The 21,786-nt window shown below is 47.2% G+C and overlaps 1 protein-coding gene across 3 annotated transcripts; it reads right to left on the reverse strand.

Annotated features, from left to right (window-relative positions):
- Window positions 1–217: 217 nt before the first annotated feature.
- Window positions 218–12,192, reverse strand: LOC311127077 (double-strand-break repair protein rad21 homolog A-like). 3 transcript variants are annotated; one of them, XM_084158840.1, is made up of 15 exons: window positions 12,069–12,192; window positions 11,137–11,326; window positions 10,446–10,575; window positions 10,039–10,138; window positions 9,673–9,779; window positions 7,201–7,395; window positions 6,879–7,004; window positions 6,404–6,529; window positions 4,774–4,997; window positions 4,376–4,526; window positions 3,664–3,809; window positions 2,996–3,178; window positions 2,219–2,299; window positions 1,166–1,313; window positions 218–1,007 (listed from the first exon to the last, which is right to left on the reverse strand). In XM_084158840.1, the coding sequence occupies exons 2-15, from the start codon at window positions 11,278–11,280 to the stop codon at window positions 871–873; spliced, it is 1,998 nt and encodes a 665-aa protein (XP_084014966.1). In that variant the 5' UTR covers window positions 11,281–11,326; window positions 12,069–12,192; the 3' UTR covers window positions 218–870. The 3 variants fall into 3 exon arrangements, with proteins under 3 accessions (XP_084014966.1, XP_084014968.1, XP_084014967.1); XM_084158842.1 differs by having other exon boundaries at window positions 1,117–1,313; XM_084158841.1 differs by having other exon boundaries at window positions 1,110–1,313.
- Between the last annotated feature and the right edge of the window lie 9,594 nt (window positions 12,193–21,786).

Genomic DNA, 21,786 nt, shown 5'->3' on the forward strand with positions numbered 1-21,786 from the left:
TTGCCAAAATCTTGAAGAATCCCTTTAAGTTAGCCATCTAACTTTGATTAACAGCCACAACTTGTTGTCGAGACAATTATTTTCAGTCCACATTTCTCAAAAAGATTAAATAATTTCAAGCAATTTTGGGCAGTTAGCTGGCAAACTCATTGATCCTGCTTTCTGGAACAGGCGCTTGATGTTATTTCACCCGACTGAATGGCTCAGAGCTAGTGTGTAACCAAGTAATTAAAACACTTTTATTTCAAATTCTTTACAGAAGTATCACAACAGCTAGTTAACCATTGACTAAAAACATGGGATCATCAACTTTCTTTGAAACATGTACAAGCATCTAGTTACTTTATGCAAAAATAATAATAGCCGTAGAGGTACAAAATAAACGTGATGCACCATGAATAAATTGCCATTATTATACACCTAAAAAATACAATTCAATGCTAGTTGCAATGTAGCCAATTTATCAACAGAAATAACAACCTATAAAACAAAAATGGTTTTCATGAAAACCAGGATTTTATGTCAAGTGCAATGAGGAAGAACTTGAGGTGAAGAGCGCGTATTCAATTTCTCTCATGATATAACAATACCTGCAAACAGCATGTATGTAAATGTTCTTTAAAATTTGGGGAATTCTTGATCGGAGACTAAAATTTGTGGTGTTATCTTTTGATGAATTGTACCATTACAGAACACTGGGAAATGTATTGTTACAAATAAACAAAAATAAAAACTAGTGTGGTTGAAAAGCTTTAAAAAAATGAAAAAGAACTTGACCGGAAATATAAATACACTGAATATATATGCATTCCTCACTTAAAAACAACAATACTGCATGATTCCGTTGTGGTAGATACAGTACAATCCTTTTTAAAAGTTAGCATTTAGTCGCCCCCCCCCCAAAAAAACGGCCAAAAATAACCACAAAAAAAACAGGCCAACAAAAACAGAAAAATAGATAAAATTGTGAAAAAGCCATTTCCAATGAGCCCGTCCCAAATGGCACCCTAGTTTCTATATAGTGCACTACTTTTGACCAGAGCACTAGGGTCTCATAGGGCTCTAGTCAAAAGTAGTGTGCTATATAGAAACTAGGGTGCCATTTGGACCTCAAGCAGTGTCTAAACGAGGTGGAATCTTGGTCCGGCTGTAGCAATAATGTCACTGTAAGGCTCGGTCTGGTTGAGCTCAATAGCCTGCTGTTTCTTCAGTACCAGGAAACTGTAGAACTTGGCGGCTGCCTGCTTCTTGTTGTTGTCTCGGCACAGCTCCAACAGGCTCACCTGTTCGGCTCCCGTCTTGTCCATGACGCGCTGTAGAGAGGAGAGAACAGAGAGAGGCACCTTACTGATCAATGGTCTGTCCAAATACAAAGCAGACTGACCCAGGGGGAAAGGGGGGTCGTCCAAATACAAAGCAGACTGACCCAGGGGGAAAGGGGGTCGTCCAAATAGAAAGCAGACTGACCCAGGGGGAAAGGGGGTCGTCCAAATAGAAAGCAGACTGACCCAGGGGGAAAGGGGGTCGTCCAAATAGAAAGCAGACTGACCCAGGGGGAAAGGGGGTCGTCCAAATAGAAAGCAGACTGACCCAGGGGGAAAGGGGGTCGTCCAAATAGAAAGCAGACTGACCCAGGGGGAAAGGGGGTCGTCCAAATAGAAAGCAGACTGACCCAGGGGGAAAGGGGGTCGTCCAAATAGAAAGCAGACTGACCAAGGGGAAAGGGGGTCGTCCAAATAGAAAGCAGACTGACCAAGGGGGTCATCCAAATAGAAAGCAGACTGACCAAGGGGAAAGGGGGTCGTCCAAATAGAAAGCAGACTGACCAAGGGGAAAGGGAGTCATCCAAATAGAAAGCAGACTGACCAAGGGGGTCATCCAAATAGAAACAGACTGACCCAGGGAAAGGGGATCGTCCAAATAGAACAGATCGACCCAGGGGAAAGGGGGTCGTCCAAATAGAAAGCAGACTGATCCAAGGGAAAGGGGGTCGTCCAAATAAGAGATCATGGAATGACTGCTTAGGATGCTATGATATAAAGTGAGTCCGTCGCCACAGGACAACCAGATGAGGATGAAAACCCATTATCAGAATACTGCAACGGCCCCGTTTTCCATTATAGCAATTTTCCACATGGCAATTTATTTGTGTAATATTCTGTACCTCTACTAATTTCAAACAGAACAGAATATTAGCATAGTTTGTTGTATTGTTTACCTGAAGGCCATGCAGCATCTGCTGGGTCCTCTTGTTCCATCTCTTCTCCTCCTGGTCCTGGGTTGGATCACCCTCCTCCTCCTGCAGACAGAAACATACTCACTCTGAAAACATGCAGGACCCCAAGGTGGCTGGACACGACACAGTCCATTACAATCTACAAAAGGTAGTATAGATGTGTAGTACCCACAAATGTTACTTTTTCAGAGGTCCAATATGCAGGCAAGTTGAGGTGAAATTGTTGATGTGTTTATCAAGCTACGTGTCAAGTTAACCCCAAGTGTGACTACATAAAAAAAAAACATCCTTTACACATCTTCTGAACTTAATTTCTAATCAGTTACATCCCTTAATTAAAACTGTCTCTTATTGTCACTATGACAACAGATAGATCCTGTGGCTTAATGCACCTAACCACCACCACCTGTCTCTACACTCCTCCTCCCCTATAAGCCCTCCCTGATGATAACTTGACACCACTCCCCTCCCCTATAAGCCCTCCCTGATGATAACTTGACACCACTCCCCTCCCCTATAAGCCCTCCCTGATGATAGCTTGACACCAATCCTCCTCTCCTATAAACCCTCCCTGATGATAACTTGACACCACTCCCCTATAAGCCCTCCCTGATGATAGCTTGACACCAATCCTCCTCTCCTATAAACCCTCCCTGATGATAACTTGACACCACTCCCCTATAAGCCCTCCCTGATGATAACTTGACACCACTCCCCTCCCCTATAAACCCTCCCTGATGATAACTTGACACCACTCACCTCCTCATCACTGTCGTCCTTGTCCTTCTTCTCCTTGTCCAGCAGGTCCAGTTCAGGCACCAGCTGTGTGAGGTTGAGGCTCTCCTCTGGGGGCAGGTCTACCTGAGCCATGGAGAGGACTGACTGATCAGCCTGAGCCAACGAGAGGACTGAGTGATCAGCCTGAGGCTCCTGGGCTCCCATCTAATGGACAGGACGAGACAAGAGGGTTAGACGCTCATACAACTGGTCAGAGGTGGACAAAACCTTAACAATTTCATTGCTGGTTGTTGAATACATTTATATACCCTGCTGTTATTATTGGGTTTTTACACACATCGTTTTACATGTAGCAGACGCTCTGATCCAGAGACTTAAACTAGGTGCATTCAACTATAGTAGGTAAGACAACTGGTCACAGGAGATGGACAAAGCATGAATGATTCCATTGCTGGTTGTTCCATGTCCATTTTGATAGTGTTTTTACTGGGAGAGCTCGTGTGATTAAGACTTCCAATGTACTATATTCATCACACATGGCAAATGAACTGTAACAGCTGTCGAGAAAAGGCTGATATCCCAATCAACTGTAGCAGCTGTAGAGAAAAGGCTGATATCCCAATCAACTGTAGCAGCTGTAGAGAAAAGGCTGATTTCCCAGTCTCCTGAATGAAAGCAGTAGTACTCACAGGCAGGCCAGCCTCCTTGTCGTGGGCCTTGTGTTTGACTCCGTGTGGGGTGGATGGTGGTGGCATGACAGACTCATCCAGGGTGGTCCTACTGCCCTCCATGGCTGAGGCTTGCAGCATGCTGGGCTCCTCCATGATGGTCTGGTCTGAGGGGAGAGAGAGAGAGACACACAGGGTTGGTTTGATAATGACAGAGGAATAACAAGATCATGGATATTACTCAGTTGTTTTCAATTCCTCACGTTCTCTCTCCTGGCCTCAATCTCAGAACGTATTGAAGGAGGGTCCGATGGGAGGGCATGAGGTAATCGAGGAGGAGCCATTGAGAAATAGATGGATGTTTGGGGAACGACATGTATCATATGAATAACTGTATGGTGGACATGTGGGGTGAAACACTGAGGGGTGAGACAGGGAGAAAGCATTCTCTCGGGTTAGTATGTGCGGGGTGAGACTGGGAGAAAGCATTCTCTAGGGTTAGTATGTGCGGGGTGAGACTGGGAGAAAGCCGTCTCTAGGGTTAGTATGTGCGGGGTGAGACTGGGAGAAAGCCTTCTCTAGGGTTAGTATGTGTGGGGTGAGACAGGGAGAAAGCCTTCTCTAGGGTTAGTATGTGAGAAATCCCTCTCTAGGGTTAGTATGTGTGGGGTGAGACAGGGAGAAAGCCTTCTCTAGGGTTAGTATGTGCGTGGTGAGAGTGAAGGTAACTTACCGATAACGTCTCTGCCAGACAGAGCCTCCTCTCTGGGTACCTCAGGGTTCTCCAGGTCCTTGAGGAACTCATCCAGGCTGTCTGCCTCACCTCCCTTCCTCCTCTTCCTCATCTCATCCGGCACCAGAGGGGTCAGGCAGCGTGTGAACATCTGACAACACAGGACATATTTCAGTCAATTCCATAAACTTCGGTCATCCCAGAGAGGCAGTTATTGAGACCTCTGTAACACGATCCCTAGCTCCAGACCAAAGAGTAAAGCTTATTCAGAAGTCAAGACTCATCTATACCTAGTGAGATACAGTTAAAAAGGAAAATCGTTTCATTCATCTTATTTCAGTAGCTAAAATCGTCAAAGGCCATTGTTCTGAGTGTGTGTTGACGTCTGTCGCTCTCACCTTCAGCAGCTTGCTGTTCCAGAGAGGCTGTGCGGGGAGAGAGAACAGTTTCTCCACTCCTCCCGTCTCTTTCCACATCATCAGCTTCTTGGTGGGAGGGGCCAGGTCCAGCGTGGTCACGATGTCAGAGTAGTCGCTGAGCTGGGCGCGGATCGACTTACTGTCCAGCTCTTTCAGGTTGTCAACAATCAGCTTCCTCTTCCTCTTTGCCTTGGTCTCTTTCACTAGACAGAAGTGTGGATGTCATTTCCTTTCACTAGACAGAAGTGTGGATGTCATTTCCTTTCACTAGACAGAAGTGTGGATGTCATTTCCTTTCACTAGACAGAAATGTGGATGTCATTTCCTTTCACTAGACAGAAGTGTGGATGTCATTTTCCTTTCACTAGACAGAAGTGTGGATGTCATTTTCCTTTCACTAGACAGAAGTGTGGATTTCATTTCCTTTCACTAGACAGAAGGGTGGATGTCATTTTCCCACTCATGACCGACAAATCACTATTTCTTTCACCATTTGGTTTCTTTCACCACAGACCGAGAAGGTTGATAGGTTAGCTGAAACATTAGCAGAATAGATAGAGGATTCTTTGCCAGCAGTGTGCAGGTGTACATTTCCATTATCATATGCAGCCATTCATAGAAAAAGCTATTCTTCAAAGCTCAAGTCCCTGTGGTGTCAATGTTCAACAATTTCATCAGCTTTGTGTCAGCATTTCATTCCAGAGGCAACTCAAGTTATTCTATTAGTTTCAGACAAGCTGAGACAAAAAGTATTTCCCCCCTTTCTGATTTTCTAAATTTTTGATACTGAATGTTATCTTCAACCAAAAACTAATATTAGATAAAGGGAACCTGTGGAGGAGTGTGATGGATTTGGGATGCTTTGCTGCCTCAGGACCTGGACGACTTGCCTTAATAGAAGGAGCCCTGAATTCTGCTCTGTATCAGAGAATGTCAGGCCATCCATCTGTGAACTGAAGCTGAAGCACAGCTGGGTCATGCAGCAAGACAAAGATCCAAAACACACAATCAAGTCGACATGACAATGGTTAAAAAGCAACACATTTGAAGTTTTGTAATGTCAAAGTCCAGACCCAATCCCAATTGAGATGTTGTGGCAGGACTTGAAATGAGCAGTTAATGCTTGAAAACCCACAAATGTTGCTGAGTTGAAGCAGTTCTGCATGGAAGAGTGGGCCAAAATTCCTCCACCGTGATGTGAGAGACCGATCAACAACTACAGGAAGCATTTGGTTGCACTCGTCACAGCTAAAGGTGACACAACCAGTTATTGAGTGCAAGGGGGCAATTACTTTTTCACACAGGGGAATTGGGTGTTGCATAACTTTGTTAATAAAATAAGTATATCTTTATTTTGTTATTTGAAAAACTCAGGTTCCCTTTATCTAATACTAGGTTTTTGGTTGAAGATCTGATAACATTCAGAATTTAAAAAATATACAAACACAGAGAAAATCAGAAAGGGGGCGAATACTTTTTCACAGCCCCTGTATCTCTAGCAGATTTCGATTTGAACAGTCAATGAAAGAGAAGCGCTCACCAGACAAGCTGAGAAAAGTGCTTTTGGTTGCGTTTCTACAGTATTCTGATAACGAATAGAGCTGCTCACCGGTGATGTCGATGGGCTCCAGGGCAAAGGCCTCCTCCTCATTGTGAACCAGGGTGGTCTGTTCGGTCTGGTCCTGCATGGCCGGCAGGGGCTCCACTGGGCCGGAGTCAGGACTGTCTGGACCAGCTGTGGGACAACATCACAAGACATCTTAATACGTACAGTAGGAGTGATGATGACACCAGTAATTAACTTCTAGCTAGTTTTAAATGGTGTCATGGTTTATCATTAATAACACACAAGCTTGTGATCAGGGTAGTGTTCAGTAGGGAGAAAACGTTTTGAAACAGGGAGGTACTACCTGAACTTGTCAAATAAGAACACAGATGTTTGTTTCTGCTGGAAAACGTATTGCTACGGTGTACCCCAATGAACAACACACTGATTGTTATCCCATTCTTTCTGGCTCCTTGAAAATCTCTAGAGAGAGATCAACAGATGTAAATGAGGAAGTTGGTCTAGGTAAAGAACGTACGTGACTGTAGGTTGTCAAAGTCGTCCTCATCATCTCCATGGTCTGGGGGTGCCATCACACTCTCTGTGATGGCTGGAGGGTCGTCAAAGATACCACCTCCATCCTCCTGGGACAGCAGTTTATCCACTGGACAAACAAGAGTAACACGGTTCAGGCTCCGCGACAAACCATTTTGGGGTGGGATGATAAACATTGGACTGCCGTCATCCTATTAGTCTGACTTTAGAATAGTACTGTATTAGTCTTTCACACAAACACAAAGCTTTAGAGCACAGAGACAGTCAACACTATGGGGCGGTTTCCCAGCATCCCCCCCACCTACCCAGCATCCCTCCTTCGTTGTTCTCCATGGTGTCTCCAAAGTCGTCGTACTCTAGGTGGTTGGACTTGTCCGGCAGGTGAGCAGGCCCAGGCTCTGCCTCCAGCAGCAGATTAGAGGCTGTCGCTCCATGGATGATGTCCTCCTCAAAGCCTCCCTCTACCCTCATCATCTCACGGTCATCCATGCCAAAGTCAGCTGGGAGGGAGGGACACAGAGGGTTGTTAATTTGGAGGGAGGGACACAGAGGGTTGTTAGATGGGAGGGAGGGACACAGAGGGTTGTTAGATGGGAGGGAGGGACACAGAGGGTTGTTAGATGGGAGGGAGGGACACAGAGGGTTGTTAGATGGGAGGGAGGGACACAGAGGGTTGTTAGATTGGAGGGAGGGACACAGAGGGTTGTTAGATGGGAGGGAGGGACACAGAGGGTTGTTAATTTGGAGGGAGGGACACAGAGGGTTGTTAGATGGGAGGGAGGGACACAGAGGGTTGTTAGATGGGAGGGAGGGACACAGAGGGTTGTTAGATGGGAGGGAGGGACACAGAGGGTTGTTAGATGGGAGGGAGGGACACAGAGGGTTGTTAGATGGGAGGGAGGGACACAGAGGGTTGTTAATTTGGAGGGAGGGACACAGAGGGTTGTTAATTTGGAGGGAGGGACACAGAGGGTTGTTAATTTGGAGGGAGGGACACAGAGGGTTGTTAATTTGGAGGGAGGGACACAGAGGGTTGTTAATTTGGAGGGAGGGACACAGAGGGTTGTTAGATGGGAGGGAGGGACACAGAGGGTTGTTAGATGGGAGGGACACAGAGGGTTGTTAAGATGGGAGGGAGGGACACAGAGGGTTGTTAGATGGGAGGGAGGGACACAGAGTTGTTAGAACACATAGAAAAGGAAAGACAAAGAGATGTGATGGTAATGTGATGCAAGGTAATATTTATGACAATATGTCTGCATATAAGTAATCTAATATATAGCTAGCATTATGAGAATGTCTGCATCTAAGTAATCTAGCTAGAATTATGCGAATATGTCCTCCAGCTAAGTAATCTAAGTAATATAGTTAGCATTCCCCAAATGTATGACAGATTCAGATCAGCATTCACAACAGAGTTAGATCAGCATTCACAATAGAGTTAGTTTTTACAGGGGAAATACAATATTCTGTATTATGAACATGACTTGCTGCTGCTGTAGCATATACAGTGCTAATCCATAACCCAGTTGAAGAGATTCTCTGGTACTTTGTATACTTTTCAGCCAGTAGTTCTGAAAGTAGCACTCACAAGCGATCCCCCACAAATGTGCAGATACGTGCACCACGTCATTGCTCTCTCTCTGCTGTGTCCACTGAGCCGTTGGGCCCCCCCCCCGAATAACGCTGGCAGACTGCTTGCTAGCTGTCACTCTCTCTGCTGTGTCCACTGAGCCGTTGGGCCCGCCCCGAATAACGCTGGCAGACCTCTTGCTAGCTGTCACTCAAATGCGAGGGGCTGAACCTCATTGGCTAGAACTCAAATTGCAAGGGGGCTGGCCCACGTGGGGGAAATGTAGGGAAAATGTGGCACGGTACAGTTTTTTTTTTTAAACAGTCGCTTTCAAACTAGGGATTTCACGGCTAATTGAGTTATGAGTAATTCTGCTCATAGATTATGCATGTATAAACTACACATTGACACATCCAGTCCAAAGTGGGAGTTTTGGTGGAGCCTGTGCCATTAAAACCCTACAACTCATCCAGAACGCTGCAGCCCGTCTGGTGTTCAACCTTCCCAAGTTCTCTCACGTCACCCCACTCCTCCGCACACTCCACTGGCTTCCAGTTGAAGCTCGCATCTGCTACAAGACCATGGTGCTTGCCTACGGAGCTGTGAGGGGAACGGCACCGCCTTACCTTCAGGCTCTGATCAGTCCCTACACCCAAAGAGGGCATTGCGTTCTTCCACCTCTGGCCTGCTGGTCCCCCTACCTCTGCGGAAGCACAGTTCCTGCTCAGCCCAGTCAAAACTGTTCGCTGCTCTGGCACCCCAATGGTGGAACAAGCTCCCTCACGACACCAGGACAGCGGAGTCACTCACCACCTTCTGGAGACACTTGAAACCCTACTACCTCTTTAAGGAATACCTGGGATAGTACAAAAGTAATCCTTCTACACCCTCCCCCCTACAAAAAAAATAATAAATAATAATAATAAAAAAAATATGTCTAAAAAAAAGTATATATATATAAAAACGAGTTTGAAAAATATACTTTAAAAATACAAAATGTGAAATTTAGAAAAATATAAATAAAACTATTTGTAAAGTGATTGTCCCACTGGCTATCATAAGGTGAATGCACCAATTTGTAAGTCGCTCTTGATAAGAGCGTCTGCTAAATGACGTAAATGTATAAAAATATATACTTTCTTGGTCGCCAAAGTACCGGAGCATGTCTAACAAAACACAGTAATATTGACTGACAGCTCCTTACCAAAGTCATTGTCCTGCATGAGGCTGAGGTTTCCCACCTCCTCTCTCATGGTGATCTCCTCCACTCTGCTCTGGTTCAGGGTGAACTGCTGGGCTACATCTATGTCACTGTGGAAACAGAGGTGGTGTTAGTGTTTAAATTCAGTTCATTATAGCTGCATACCACTGTTCCTTATGCCAGGTAGCCGAATAGAATCTGTATTTGGTTGGAAGGGACAGGGTCTCCTAAATGAGGAGAATACTGGTTTGTATAGTCATTAGCTGCCTGTTACAATAGCAACAGTTATCTTCCTGGGAGGGCTGTGTAGGGTTGTACTGGGAGGGAACGTCCTCCATAGACAATATATCATCTTTATCTAGGACTTACTCAAGGTCAGGTAAGGGTTGGTCAAAGTCATGGAAGTCCTCAGGTAGGGTGATAGCGTTGTAGGCCGCCTCCCTGTTCTCCTCAGGTAAATCCACCACACCTGGAGGGCACCCAGACAGAGTGGTGCGCAAATACATAAACAATTAGTAAGGCTGGGATCACACACACACTGTGGTCCTCTGTAGCTCAATTGGTAGAGCATGGCGCTTGTAACGCCAGGGTAGTGGGTTCGATCCCCGGGACCACCCATACGTAAAAATTTATGCATACGACTGTAAGTCGCTTTGGATAAAAGCGTCTGCTAAATGGTATATTACTGGACCTGCTTTTCAATGGTGCGCTCAGCCGCTCACACTCCTGATCTCTTCCAAGTTTATTCCTAGTCCCATAAGACCCGAGCTACATACCTGGTCTGAAAGCCATCTTGATCTTGATGAAGGCTTCGTTACAGTCAGCCAGGAGGTACTTGGCCTTCCTGTTGTAGATCCTCACCACACCCAGCAGGAGGTGACCTGAGGTCCTCAGCGCCATCTTCACCTGGGGGAGACAGAACCATGGGTGTATTCAGTGTGGTGAACGCTGTGGTTGAAATAGAATGAATAGAGACTATATGATTCCCTATTCTGACAGAATCATTTCTGGCCTACAAAATATACTTTCCAATTGAACGTTCCGTAACATTGTGCCCTCCTGAACAGGTCCCATGGATCACATCAGGGAAGAGACTTCATAGGGAACATTACATCATCAGCTGTAGAACAGTCGACCACAAGCTTCATCCAGTAGCTGCTGTCACTAGCAAGGTAACATGATGCATGCAGTCTAAGTCAATCGGCCTGGTTCTAATCTGTTCACTACCTAGTTACAGCATTAGACCCTTGTTGACTTCTTCCACTCGTAGATCTGAAACTATTGGATTGGTCTAAGCAGGAACGCCATAAGATCTACAATGGCCAATGTGATGTCTAATGAACGGCCAAGGGATGAGACTGACTTCTCAAGACTGGACATTATGCAATGGACCTTCAAGTGGGGACATTTTGATTGACATTCAACAGAGACATGAATCATGATATCTGTTAGCCAGGTTTCCCTTACCTTGGGGCAGATGATGCTCTCCACGCTGCTCTCCAGGTTGCATTCAAACACATGAGCCTTGGTCAGCTTCTTGTCCCAGTGGGCCGCTAGCCAGATCTTGGCTAGAGGCCCACGTTTGGACAGCACGAAGTGGGCGTAGAACATTGCCCCGGTTGGTTGCTAGCTCTTGAATAACCGGGGGTAAGAGCACCTGGAAGAGAGAAAGCAGTATATAAAGCTATAAGATCGTATGTGAAATATAAACTTTTTTCAAATGTGTAGGTAGATAAGCTTTTGGGAAGAAAATTCGCCATGCAAAATAAGACGGTAGTTGTAACGTTAGCTAACATCCACAAATGAAGTGTGTAGCTTTGAATTGGAGAGCAGACTCTTGACTTTTTGGATGATAGGAGACCAATAAATCAGAAATATCCGCATTACAATCTAATAAATAACTTAGTTAGCTAATTACTGTACTGGTTGAAATGAGATGATTCATATAGTTAGTAGCTCATGTTCAAGTACTGGTGGACTTGCGAACTAAACGTTGTCCGAGAAATCAACTACTTGGGGCTTTGATTAAACAAGGCTAGGCTAGCTTGCTAACATGTTAGCTCACACTAGCTGTTTAGTTAGCAAGAGAGCTAGTTAGCTAGCTTGAAATCCTAGCTACAATTTTGGAAAATATATCAAAGTAAACAAAATAAGAAGAGAAGCATGATGATACATAATCATAATGTATCAAAAACGGGAATGCATTATTTCACGCTAACAGCTATTGTAGCTAACTAGCGACTGTGCTGGGCGCGCGTGCAAAACTGCAAATACTTTTTTTCCGCTAGCGGTTAGCAAGTAGGAGGGCCCCGGCACAGAAAGCATCGGCGTGCATGCTAATTTCTCATCACAAAACTCACAAATCAATTTTTAAATAAAGTATTATATATTTAACTTACCGATTTTACCCCCCTTTCAAAATAAATATCAATGATTATGCAATTACTCCCAGCGGTTCTCTTCCTGTTGTACTCATTAAAAGAGTCAAGATGGCGCCAGTAGCCTTCCTCCCGCTCAGTGTCCTTTTAAAATCAGCAGGACGTTCACAGACAGAACATTACAAAGGGAGGAGTCTGTTCGTGTTGACAGCCAGCTGCAAATGGCAATGCATATGCGTTGACCAATGATAGCGGGCGAGATTGTTTAAATTCGATTATTGCAATTGAAAATATGCAATCTGATTAATACAAGTGTGTGTGTTGCTCAGTTGGTAGAGCATGGCGCTTGCAACGCCAGGGTTGTGGGTTCGATTCCCACGGGGGGGCCAGTATGAAAAAAAAAAAATGTATGCACTCACTAACTGTAAGTGGCTCTGGATAAGAGTGTCTGCTAAATGACTAAACATTTTTAAAAAATGTAAATGTACGAAAATGTATGCACTAGCTACTGTAAATTGCTCTGGATAACTGACTAAAATGTATGTGTGTGAAAGATAGAGAAGGGTGAGACGCTTTGTTCCAGAGACACACTTTAAAATGTGCTATGGCCCCTGACGTGAACGGGCAAAAGTCAAATCAAATACATTTTTATTTGTCACATGCTCCTAATACAACAGGTGTATACTTTACCGTGAAATGCTTATGTACAAGCCCTTCCCCAACAATGAAGAATTAAAATGTAAAAACTATTAGCTAAAAAGGTAATAGTAACACAATAATAAAATAACAATAATGAGACTATATACAAGGAGGACCGAGTCACTGTGGAGGGGTACGAGGTAGTAATGAGACTATATACAAGGAGTACCAGTACCGAGTCACTATGCAGGGGTACGAGGTAGTAATGAGACTATATACAAGGAGTACCAGTACCAAGTCACTGTGCAGGGGTACGAGGTAGTAATGAGACTATATTCAAGGAGTACCGGTACCGAGTCACTGTGCAGGGGTAAGAGGTAGTAATGAGACTATATACAAGGAGTACCAGTACCGAGTCACTATGCAGGGGTACGAGGTAGTAATGAGACTATATACAAGGAGTACTGGTACAGAGTCACTATGCAGGGGTACGAGGTAGTAATGAGACTATATACAAGGAGTATAATATATAATAATAATATGCCATTTAGCAGACGCTTTTATCCAAAGCGACTTACAGTCATGCGTGCATACATTTTTGTGTATGGGTGGTCCCGGGGATCGAACCCACTACCTTGGCGTTACAAGCGCCGTGCTCTACCAGCTGAGCTACAGAGGACCACGAGTACCGGTACCGAGTCACTATGCAGGGGTACGAGGTAGTAATGAGACTATATACAATGAATACTGGTACCGAGTCACTGTGCAGGGGTACGAGGTAGTAATGAGACTATATACAAGGAGTACCAGTACCGAGTCACTATGCAGGGGTACGAGGTAGTAATGAGACTATATACAATGAGTACTGGTACCGAGTCACTGTGCAGGGGTACGAGGTAGTAATGAGATTATATACAAGGAGTACCAGGATCGAGTCACTGTGCAGGGGTATGAGGTAATTGAGGTAAGATGAACAACTAGGTACAGTGAGGGAAACAAGTATTTGATCCCCTGCTGATTTTGTACGTTTGCCCACTGACAAAGAAATGATCAGTCTATAATTTTAATGGTAGGTTTATTTGAACAGTGAGAGACAGAATAAAAACAAAAAAATCCAGAAAAACGCATGTCGCAAATGTTATAAATTGATTTGCATTTTAACGAGGGAAATAAGTATTTGACCCCCTCTCAATCAGAACGATTTCTGGCTCCCAGGTGTCTTTTATACAGGTAACGAGCTGAGATTATGAGCACACTCTTAAAGGGAGTGCTCCTAATCTCAGTTTGTTACCTGTATAAAAGACACCTGTCCACAGAATAATATAATAATAATATGCCATTTAGCAGATGCCTTTATCCAAAGTGACTTACAGTCATGCGTGCATACATTTTTTTTTTGTGTATGGGTGGTCCCGGGGATCGAACCCACTACCTTAGCGTTACAAGCGCCGTGCTCTACCAGCTGAGCTACAGAGGACCAAGAAGCAATCAATCAATCAGATTCCAAACTCTCCACCATGGTCAAGACCAAAGAGCTCTCCAAGGATGTCAGGGACAAGATTGTAGACCTACACAAGGCTGGAATGGGCTACAAGACCATCGCCAAGCAGCTTGGTGAGAAGGTGACAACAGTTGGTGCGATTATTCGCAAATGGAAGAAACACAAAAGAACTGTAAATCTCCCTCAGCCTGGGGCTCCATGCAAGATCTCACCTCATGGAGTTGCAATGATCATGAGAACGGTGAGGAATCAGCCCAGAACAACACGGGAGGATCTTGTCAATGATCTCAAGGCAGCTGGGACCATAGTCACCAAGAAAACAATCGGTAACACACTACGCCGTGAAGGACTGAAATCCTGCAGCGCCCCAAGGTCCCCCTGCTCAAGAAAGCACATATACAGGCCCGTCTGAAGTATGCCAATGAACATCTGAATGATTCAGAGGAGAACTGGGTGAAAGTGTTGTGGTCAGATGAGACCAAAATTGAGCTCTTTGGCATCGCCGTGTTTGGAGGAGGAGAAATGCTGCCTATGACCCCAAGAACACCATCCCCACCGTCAAACATGGAGGTGGAAACATTATGCTTTGCGGGTGTTTTTCTGCTAAGGGGACAGGACAACTTCACCGCATCAAAGGGACGATGGACGGGGCCATGTACCGTAAATCTTAGGTGAGAACCTCCTTTCCTCAGCCAGGGCATTGAAAATGGGTCGTGGATGGGTATTCCAGCATGACAATGACCCAAAACACACGGCCAAGGCAACAAAGGAGTGGCTCAAGAAGAAGCACATTAAGGTCCTGGAGTGGCCTAGCCAGTCTCCAGAACTTAATCCCATAGAAAATCTGTGGAGGGAGCTGAAGGTTCGAGTTGCCAAACGTCAGCCTCGAAACCTTAATGACTTGGAGAAGATCTGCAAAGAGGAGTGGGACAAAATCCCTCCTGAGATGTGTGCAAACCTAGTGGCCAACTACAAGAAACGTCTGACCTCTATGATTGCCAACAAGGGTTTTGCCACCAAGTACTAAATCATGTTTTGCAGAGGGATCAAATACTTATTTCCCTCATTAAAATGCAAATCAATTTATAACATTTTTTACATGCGTTTTGTTGTTGTTATTCTGTCTCTCACTGTTCAAATAAAATAAACCTACCATAAAAATTATAGACTGATCATTTCTTTGTCAGTGGGCAAACGTACAAAATCAGCAGGGGATCAACAACCTCTCCCTCAACATGACCAAGACAAAGGAGATGATTGTGGACTACAGGAAAAAAAAAGAGGACTGAGCACGCCCCCATTCTCATCGACGGGGCTGTAGTGGAACAGGTTGAGAGCGTCAAGTTCCTTGGTGTCCACATCACCAACAAACTATCATGGTCCAAACACACCAAGACAGTCGTGAAGAGGGCACGACAAAGCCTATTCCCCCTCAGGAGACTGAAAAGATTTGGCATTGGTCCTCAGATCCTCAAAAAATTCTACAGCTGCACCATCGAGAGCATCCTGACTGGTTGCATCACCACCTGGTATGGCAACTGCTCGGCCTCCGACCGCAAAGCACTACAAAGGGTAGTGCGTACGGCCCAGTACATCACTGGGGCCAAGCTTCCTGCCATCCAGAACCTCTATACCAGGCGGTGTCAGAGGAAGGCCCTCAAATTGTCAAAGACTCCAGCCACCCTAGTCATAGACTGTTCTCTCTGCTACCGCACGGCAAGCGGTACTGGAGTGCCAAGTCTAGGTCCAAAAGACTTCTCAACAGCTTCTACCCCCAAGCCATAAGACTCCTGAACAGCTAATCATGGCTACCCTAACTATTTGCACTGCCCCCCCACCCCCACCCCGACTCCATCTTTTTACGCTGCTGCTACTCTGTTAATTATTTATGCATAGTCACTTTAACTCTACCCACATGTACATATTACCTCAACTACCTCAACTAGCCAGTGCCCCCGCACATTGACTCTGCACCGGTACCCCCCTGTATATATAGCCTCCCTACTGTTATTTTATTTTACTTCTGCTCTTTTTTTCTCAACACTTTTTTGTTGTTGTTTTATTTTACATTTTTTATAAAAAAATTAATGCATTGTTGGTTAAGGCCTGTAAGTAAGCATTTCACTGTAATGTCTACACCTGTTATATTCGGTGCATGTGGCCAATCAAATTTGATTTTATTTGAAATATTTTTCTCCCTCACTGTAGGTGTAAAAGTGACTAGGCAATCAGGATAGATAATGAACAGACTAGCAGCAGCGTGTGAGAGTGTGAAAGTGTGTCTATGTGTGTGTGTGTGTGTGTGTGTGTATGTGGCATCAATATGCATGTGTGTGTGAGCGTATGCAGTGTGTGTGTATGTGTGTGTGTGTTGGAGTGTCAGTGTAGTATATGTGAGTGTGTGGGTAGAGTCCAGTGAGTGTGCATAGAACCGGTGCAAGAGAGTCAGTGCAAATAAAAAGGGGGTCAATGCAAATAGTCAGGGTAGCCATTTGGTTAACTGTTCAGCAGTTTTATGGCTTGGGGATAGAAGCTGTTCAGGAGCCTTTTGGTCCCAGACTTGGCGCTCCGTACCGCCTGCCATGCAGTAGCAGAGAGAACAGTCTATGACTTTAGTGGCTGTGGTCTTTGACCATTTCTAGGGCCTTCCTCTGACACCGCCTGGTATAGAGGTCCTGGATGGCAGGGAGCTCAGCCCCAAGGATGTACTGGGCCTTACGCACTACCCTCTGTAGCGCCTTATGCTTGGTTGCCAAGCAGTTCCCCTACTAAGCGGTGATCCAGACAGTCAAGATGCTCTCAATGGTGCAGCTGTATAACCTTTTGAGGATCTGAGGGCCCATGCTAAATCTTTTCAGCCTCCTGAGGGGGGAGAGGCTTTGTCGTGTCCTCTACACGACTGTGTTGATATGTTTGGACCATGATAGGTCCTTAGTGATGTGGACACCGAGGAACTTGAAGCTCTCGACCCGCTCCACTACAGCCCCGTCGATGTGAATAAGGCCGTGCTCGGCCCTCCGTTTCTTGTAGTCCACGATCAGCTCCTTTGTCTTGTTGACGTTGAGGGAGAGGTTGTTGTCCTGTTACCACACTGCCAGGTCTCTAAACTTCCCTATAGGCTCTCTCATCGTCTTTGGTGATCAGGCCTACCACAGTCGTGCCCCCGTGTTGAGGCTCAGCGTGGAGGATGTGTTGTTGCCTACCCTTACCACCTGGGGGTGGCCCATCAGGAAGTCCAAGATCCAGTTGCAGAGGGAGGTGTTCAGTCCCAGGGTCCTTAGCTAAGTGATGAGCTTGGAGGGCGCTATGGTGTTGAATGCTGAGCAGTATGAATGAACAGCATTCTCGCATAGGTGTTCCGCTTGTCAAGGTGGGAAAAGGCAGTGTGGAATGCAATAGAGACTGCGTCATCTGTGGATCTGTTGGGTCTGTATGCGAATTGGAGTGGGTCCAGGGTGTCTGGGACGATGGTGTTGATGTGAGCCATGACCTGCCTTTCAAAGTATTTCATTGCTACAGATGTGAGTGCTATGGGGCGATAGTAATTTAGACAGATTATCTTGGCGTTCTTGGGCACATGGTGGTCTGCTTGAAACATGTAGGAATTACAGACTGGGTCAGGGAGAGGTTGAAAATGTCAGTGAATACACTTGCCAGCTGGTCAGCGCATGGTCTGAGTATGCGTCCTGGTATTCCGTCTGGCCTTGCGGCCTTTCGAATGTTAACCTGTTTAAAGGTCTTACTCACATCGGCTACGGAGAGCGTGATCACACAGTCGTCCGGAACAGCTGGTGGTCTCATGCATGATTCAGTGTTGCTAGCCTCGAAGCGAGCCTAGAAGGCATTTAGCTCGTCTGGTAGGCATGCGTCAGTGAGCAGCTCGCGGCTGGGTTTCCCTTTGTAATCTGTGATAGTTTGCAAGCCCTGCCACATCCGATGAGCGTCAGTGCCGGTGTAGTAGGATTCGAATTTACTCCTGTATTGATGCTTTGCCTGTTGGGTGGTTCGTCGGAGGGAGTACCGGGATTTCTTATAAATTCCGGATTTGTGTCCTGCTCCTTGAAAGAGGCAGCTCTAGCCTTTAGCTCAGTGCTGATGTTTCCTGTAATCCATGGCTTCTGGCTTGGGATATGCATGTACGGTCACTGTGGGAACGATGTCGTAATCTCCCCAATGTTATCGGATAAATCCCCGAACATATTCCAGTCTGTGCTAGCGAAACGGTCTTGTAGTCTAGCATCCGCTTCATCAGACCACTTCCGTATTGAGCAAGTCACTGGTACTTCCTGTTTGAGTTTTTACTTGTAAGCAGGAATCAGGAAGATAGAGTTATGGTGGAGGGCGAGGGAGAGCTTTGTGAGTGTCTCTGTGTGTGGAGTAAAGGTGATCTAGAGTTTTTCGCCTCTAGTTGCACAGGTGACATGCTGGTAGAAATTAGGTAAGAAGGATTTCCGTCACTAGGAGCGCCACCTCTGGGTGAGCATTTTCTTATTTTCTTATGGCCCTATACAGATCGTTGAGCATGGTCTTAGTGACAGCATCAGTATGTGGTGGTAAGTAGACAGCTACGGAAAATATAGATGAAAACTATTTTGGTAAATAGTGTGGTCTACAGCTTATTATGAGGTAATCTAACTCAGGCGAGCAGAACCTCGAGTCTTCCTTAATATTAGAGATTGCGCACCAGCTGTTAACAAAGAGACCACCCCCCCCCCCCCCCCCCCCCCCGAGTATGCCCGACGCTGGCGTTCTGTCCTGCCGATGTATAGAAAAACGAGCTTTGTATATTCCATGTTCAGCCACAACTAGGAGAAACACAGGATATTACAGTTCTTCAGATCACGTTGATAGGATAGTCTCGAACGGAGCTCATCCAGTTTGTTCTCTAGTGATTGTACGTTCACCAATAGAACGGAGGGTAGAGGCGGTTTATTTACTTGTCGACGTAAATAGTCTCGTCAGGGAACTCGCTCGCTTGCCTCTCTTCCACCGTCTCTTCCTCTTTCTAGTTCCGGGGTGAGCAGTACATCCTGGTCCGGGGTGAGCAGTACATCCTGGTCCGGGGTGAGCAGTACATCCTGGTCCGGGGTGAGCAGTACATCCTGGTCCAGGGTGAGCAGTACATCCTGGTCCAGGGTGAGCAGTACATCCTGGTCCGGGGTGAGCAGTACATCCTGGTCTGGGGTGAGCAGTACATCCTGGTCCGGGGTGAGCAGTACATCCTGGTCCAGGGTGAGCAGTACATCCTGGTCCGGGGTGAGCAGTACATCCTGGTCCGGGGTGAGCAGTACATCCTGGTCCGGGGTGAGCAGTACATCCTGGTCTGGGGTGAGCATGTAACGCCCTGGCATTGAGAGGCCGGTTGTCTTTAGTTGGTTTGGTCAGGGCGTGAGGATCTATTATTATTTCTATGTTTAGGATCTAGATGTGTTTTTCTAGGTTTGGCCGGGTGTGATTCCCAATCAGAGGCAGCTGTCTCTCGTTGTCTCTGATTGGGGATCATGCTTAAGTAGCCTGTTTGCCTACCTTAGTTGTGGGATCTTGTTCCGTGTTTAGGCTTGTATGTGTTTAGCCTGAGGATTTCACGTTACGTTGTTTCTTGTTTTGTTTATGTTTATTGAGTTTAATAAACATGTTCGCATACCACGCTGCACCTTGGTCTGACCCGTCTCTCAATGTTCGTGACAGAAGATCCCACCACAAAAGGACCAAGCAGCGTGCCCAGAAGGATCAAACGCCTGGTACTCAACAGGAGACCGTCCGTTATGGTAAGGCAATGAAGGAGGAAGCCCGGGTAGGAGAGGATCAACGGCGACATCAACGAAGCCGACAGAAGAGGAAGCCCAAGAAGCAGCCCCAAGAAAATGTTGAGGGGGGGCTCACAGGGTGGATGACGAGGCAGCAGGAGGCCGGGAAAGGGCTGACTAGAGAGGAGGAGGACGCTATTTTAGAGGTCCTCCAAGACCTGCGGATTGAGAGAGAAGAGCCCCGACCACTGCACCCGGTGGATGACGACGACGACAATGAGTTTCTGTTCCCTAACTCGTAGGGGCTCCCGGAGGAGTCCTCACTGGAGGAGGATTGGGCGCGGAGAGAGAAGGACTGGAACAGTCGTACATATCCAACGCCAGTTCCCGTTCCAGGACAGAAACACACACCTAAAATGGAGTCAGCAGGGACAGTCGGTCCATCCGGATCTTGGGAGGAACGTATTCAACGGCAGGCGAGCAGGATCCAGGAGCTCGGCAGCGCAATGGTGCGCGTGGTGAGTACTATGGAGCGATAGGAGAGAGGTGGCATTTCTACACCTTCTCCAGCCACACAACTCACCCGACCTCCAGCAACAGTCCCCTGCAGGGAGCACTTTAGCGTGTGGGTGCCCAGTCTGGGGCCGGCAACCAGCCCAACTACAGGGTTGGAAACCACCTCTGCGTCGGTGCCCAGGGTGGGCATGACGTACAGCCCTGTTTTGGAGCAGGAGCTCCTAAACGTGTCGGTGCCCAGTCTGGGGCCGGCAACCAGTCCGATTACAGGGCTGGAATTTTCCTCTGCATCGGTGCACAGGCTGGGCACGGCGTTTAGTCCTGCTCCAGAGATGGGGATGGATACGGGTCCGGAAGTTTGCTCCACTCCGGAGCCAGAGCAATCCGCTCCACCGGTGCCTGATCCTACTCCGGTCGGTTGCTCCACTCCGGAGCCAAAGCAGTCCGCTCCACCGGTGCCCAGCCCAGCTCCGGTCAGTGGCTCCACTCCGGAGCCAGAGCAGTCCGCTCCACCGGTGCCTAGTCCAGCTCCGGTCAGCGGCTCCATTCCGGAGCCAGAGCAGTCCGCTCCACCGGTGCCTAGTCCAGCTCCGGTCAGCGGCTCCATTCCGGAGTCAGAGCATTCTGCTCCACCGGGGTCCAGTCCAGCTCTAGTCAGCGGATCCACTCCGGAGCCAGAGTAATCCGCTCCACCGGTGCCTGATCCAGCTCCGGTAAGCTGCTCTACTCCGGAGCCAGAGCAGTCCAGTTCGGTACGGCCCGTACCAGCTCCTCGCACCAAACCAGTGGTGCGCGTTTCCAGTCCAGTAAGCCCCGTAACTGCTCCCCTCACCAAACCTGTGGTGCGTGTATCCAGTCCGGTACGGCCCGTACCAGCTCCTCGCACCAAACCAGTGGTGCCTGTCGCCAGCCCGGTACGCCCCGTACCAGCTCCTCGCACCAAACCAGTGGTGCGCGTATCCAGTCCAGTAAGCCCCGTAACTGCTCCCCGCACCAAACCTGTGGTGCGTGTATCCAGTCCGGTACGGCCCGGGCCAGCTCCTCGCACCAAACCAGTGGTGCCTGTCGCCAACCCGGTACGCCCCGTATCTGCTCCCCGCACTAAACCAGTAGTGCGTGTCGCCAGCCCGGTACGCACCGTACCTACTCCCCGCACCAGGCCAGTGGTGCATGTTCCCAGTCTGGCCCGGCCCGTTCCTGCTCCTCGCACCAGACCTGTGGTGCGTGTCCCCAGTCCGGCCCGGCCTGTTCCACCGGTGCCTGGTCCAGCAACGGTCAGCGGCTCCACTCCGGAGTCAGAGCAGTCCGCTCCACCGGGGTCCAGTTCAGCTCCTTT

Source organism: Coregonus lavaretus (genome assembly GCF_964263955.1).
Source record: "Coregonus lavaretus genome assembly, chromosome: 3".
In the NCBI taxonomy this organism is placed as follows: Eukaryota; Metazoa; Chordata; class Actinopteri; order Salmoniformes; family Salmonidae; genus Coregonus; species Coregonus lavaretus.

Bases quoted from the DNA above. Each gene is read 5' to 3' on its own strand.
- LOC311127077 (XM_084158840.1), bottom strand. From the start codon at position 11,280: ATGTTCTACGCCCACTTCGTGCTGTCCAAACGTGGGCCTCTAGCCAAG. The intron at 3,810-4,375 runs GTAAGTTACCTT...CTCTCCCCTCAG, and splicing joins GTCTGGCAGAGACGTTATCG to ACCAGACCATCATGGAGGAG. The intron at 1,008-1,165 runs GTGACATTATTG...TATAGAAACTAG, and splicing joins CAACCAGACCGAGCCTTACA to GGTGCCATTTGGGACGGGCT.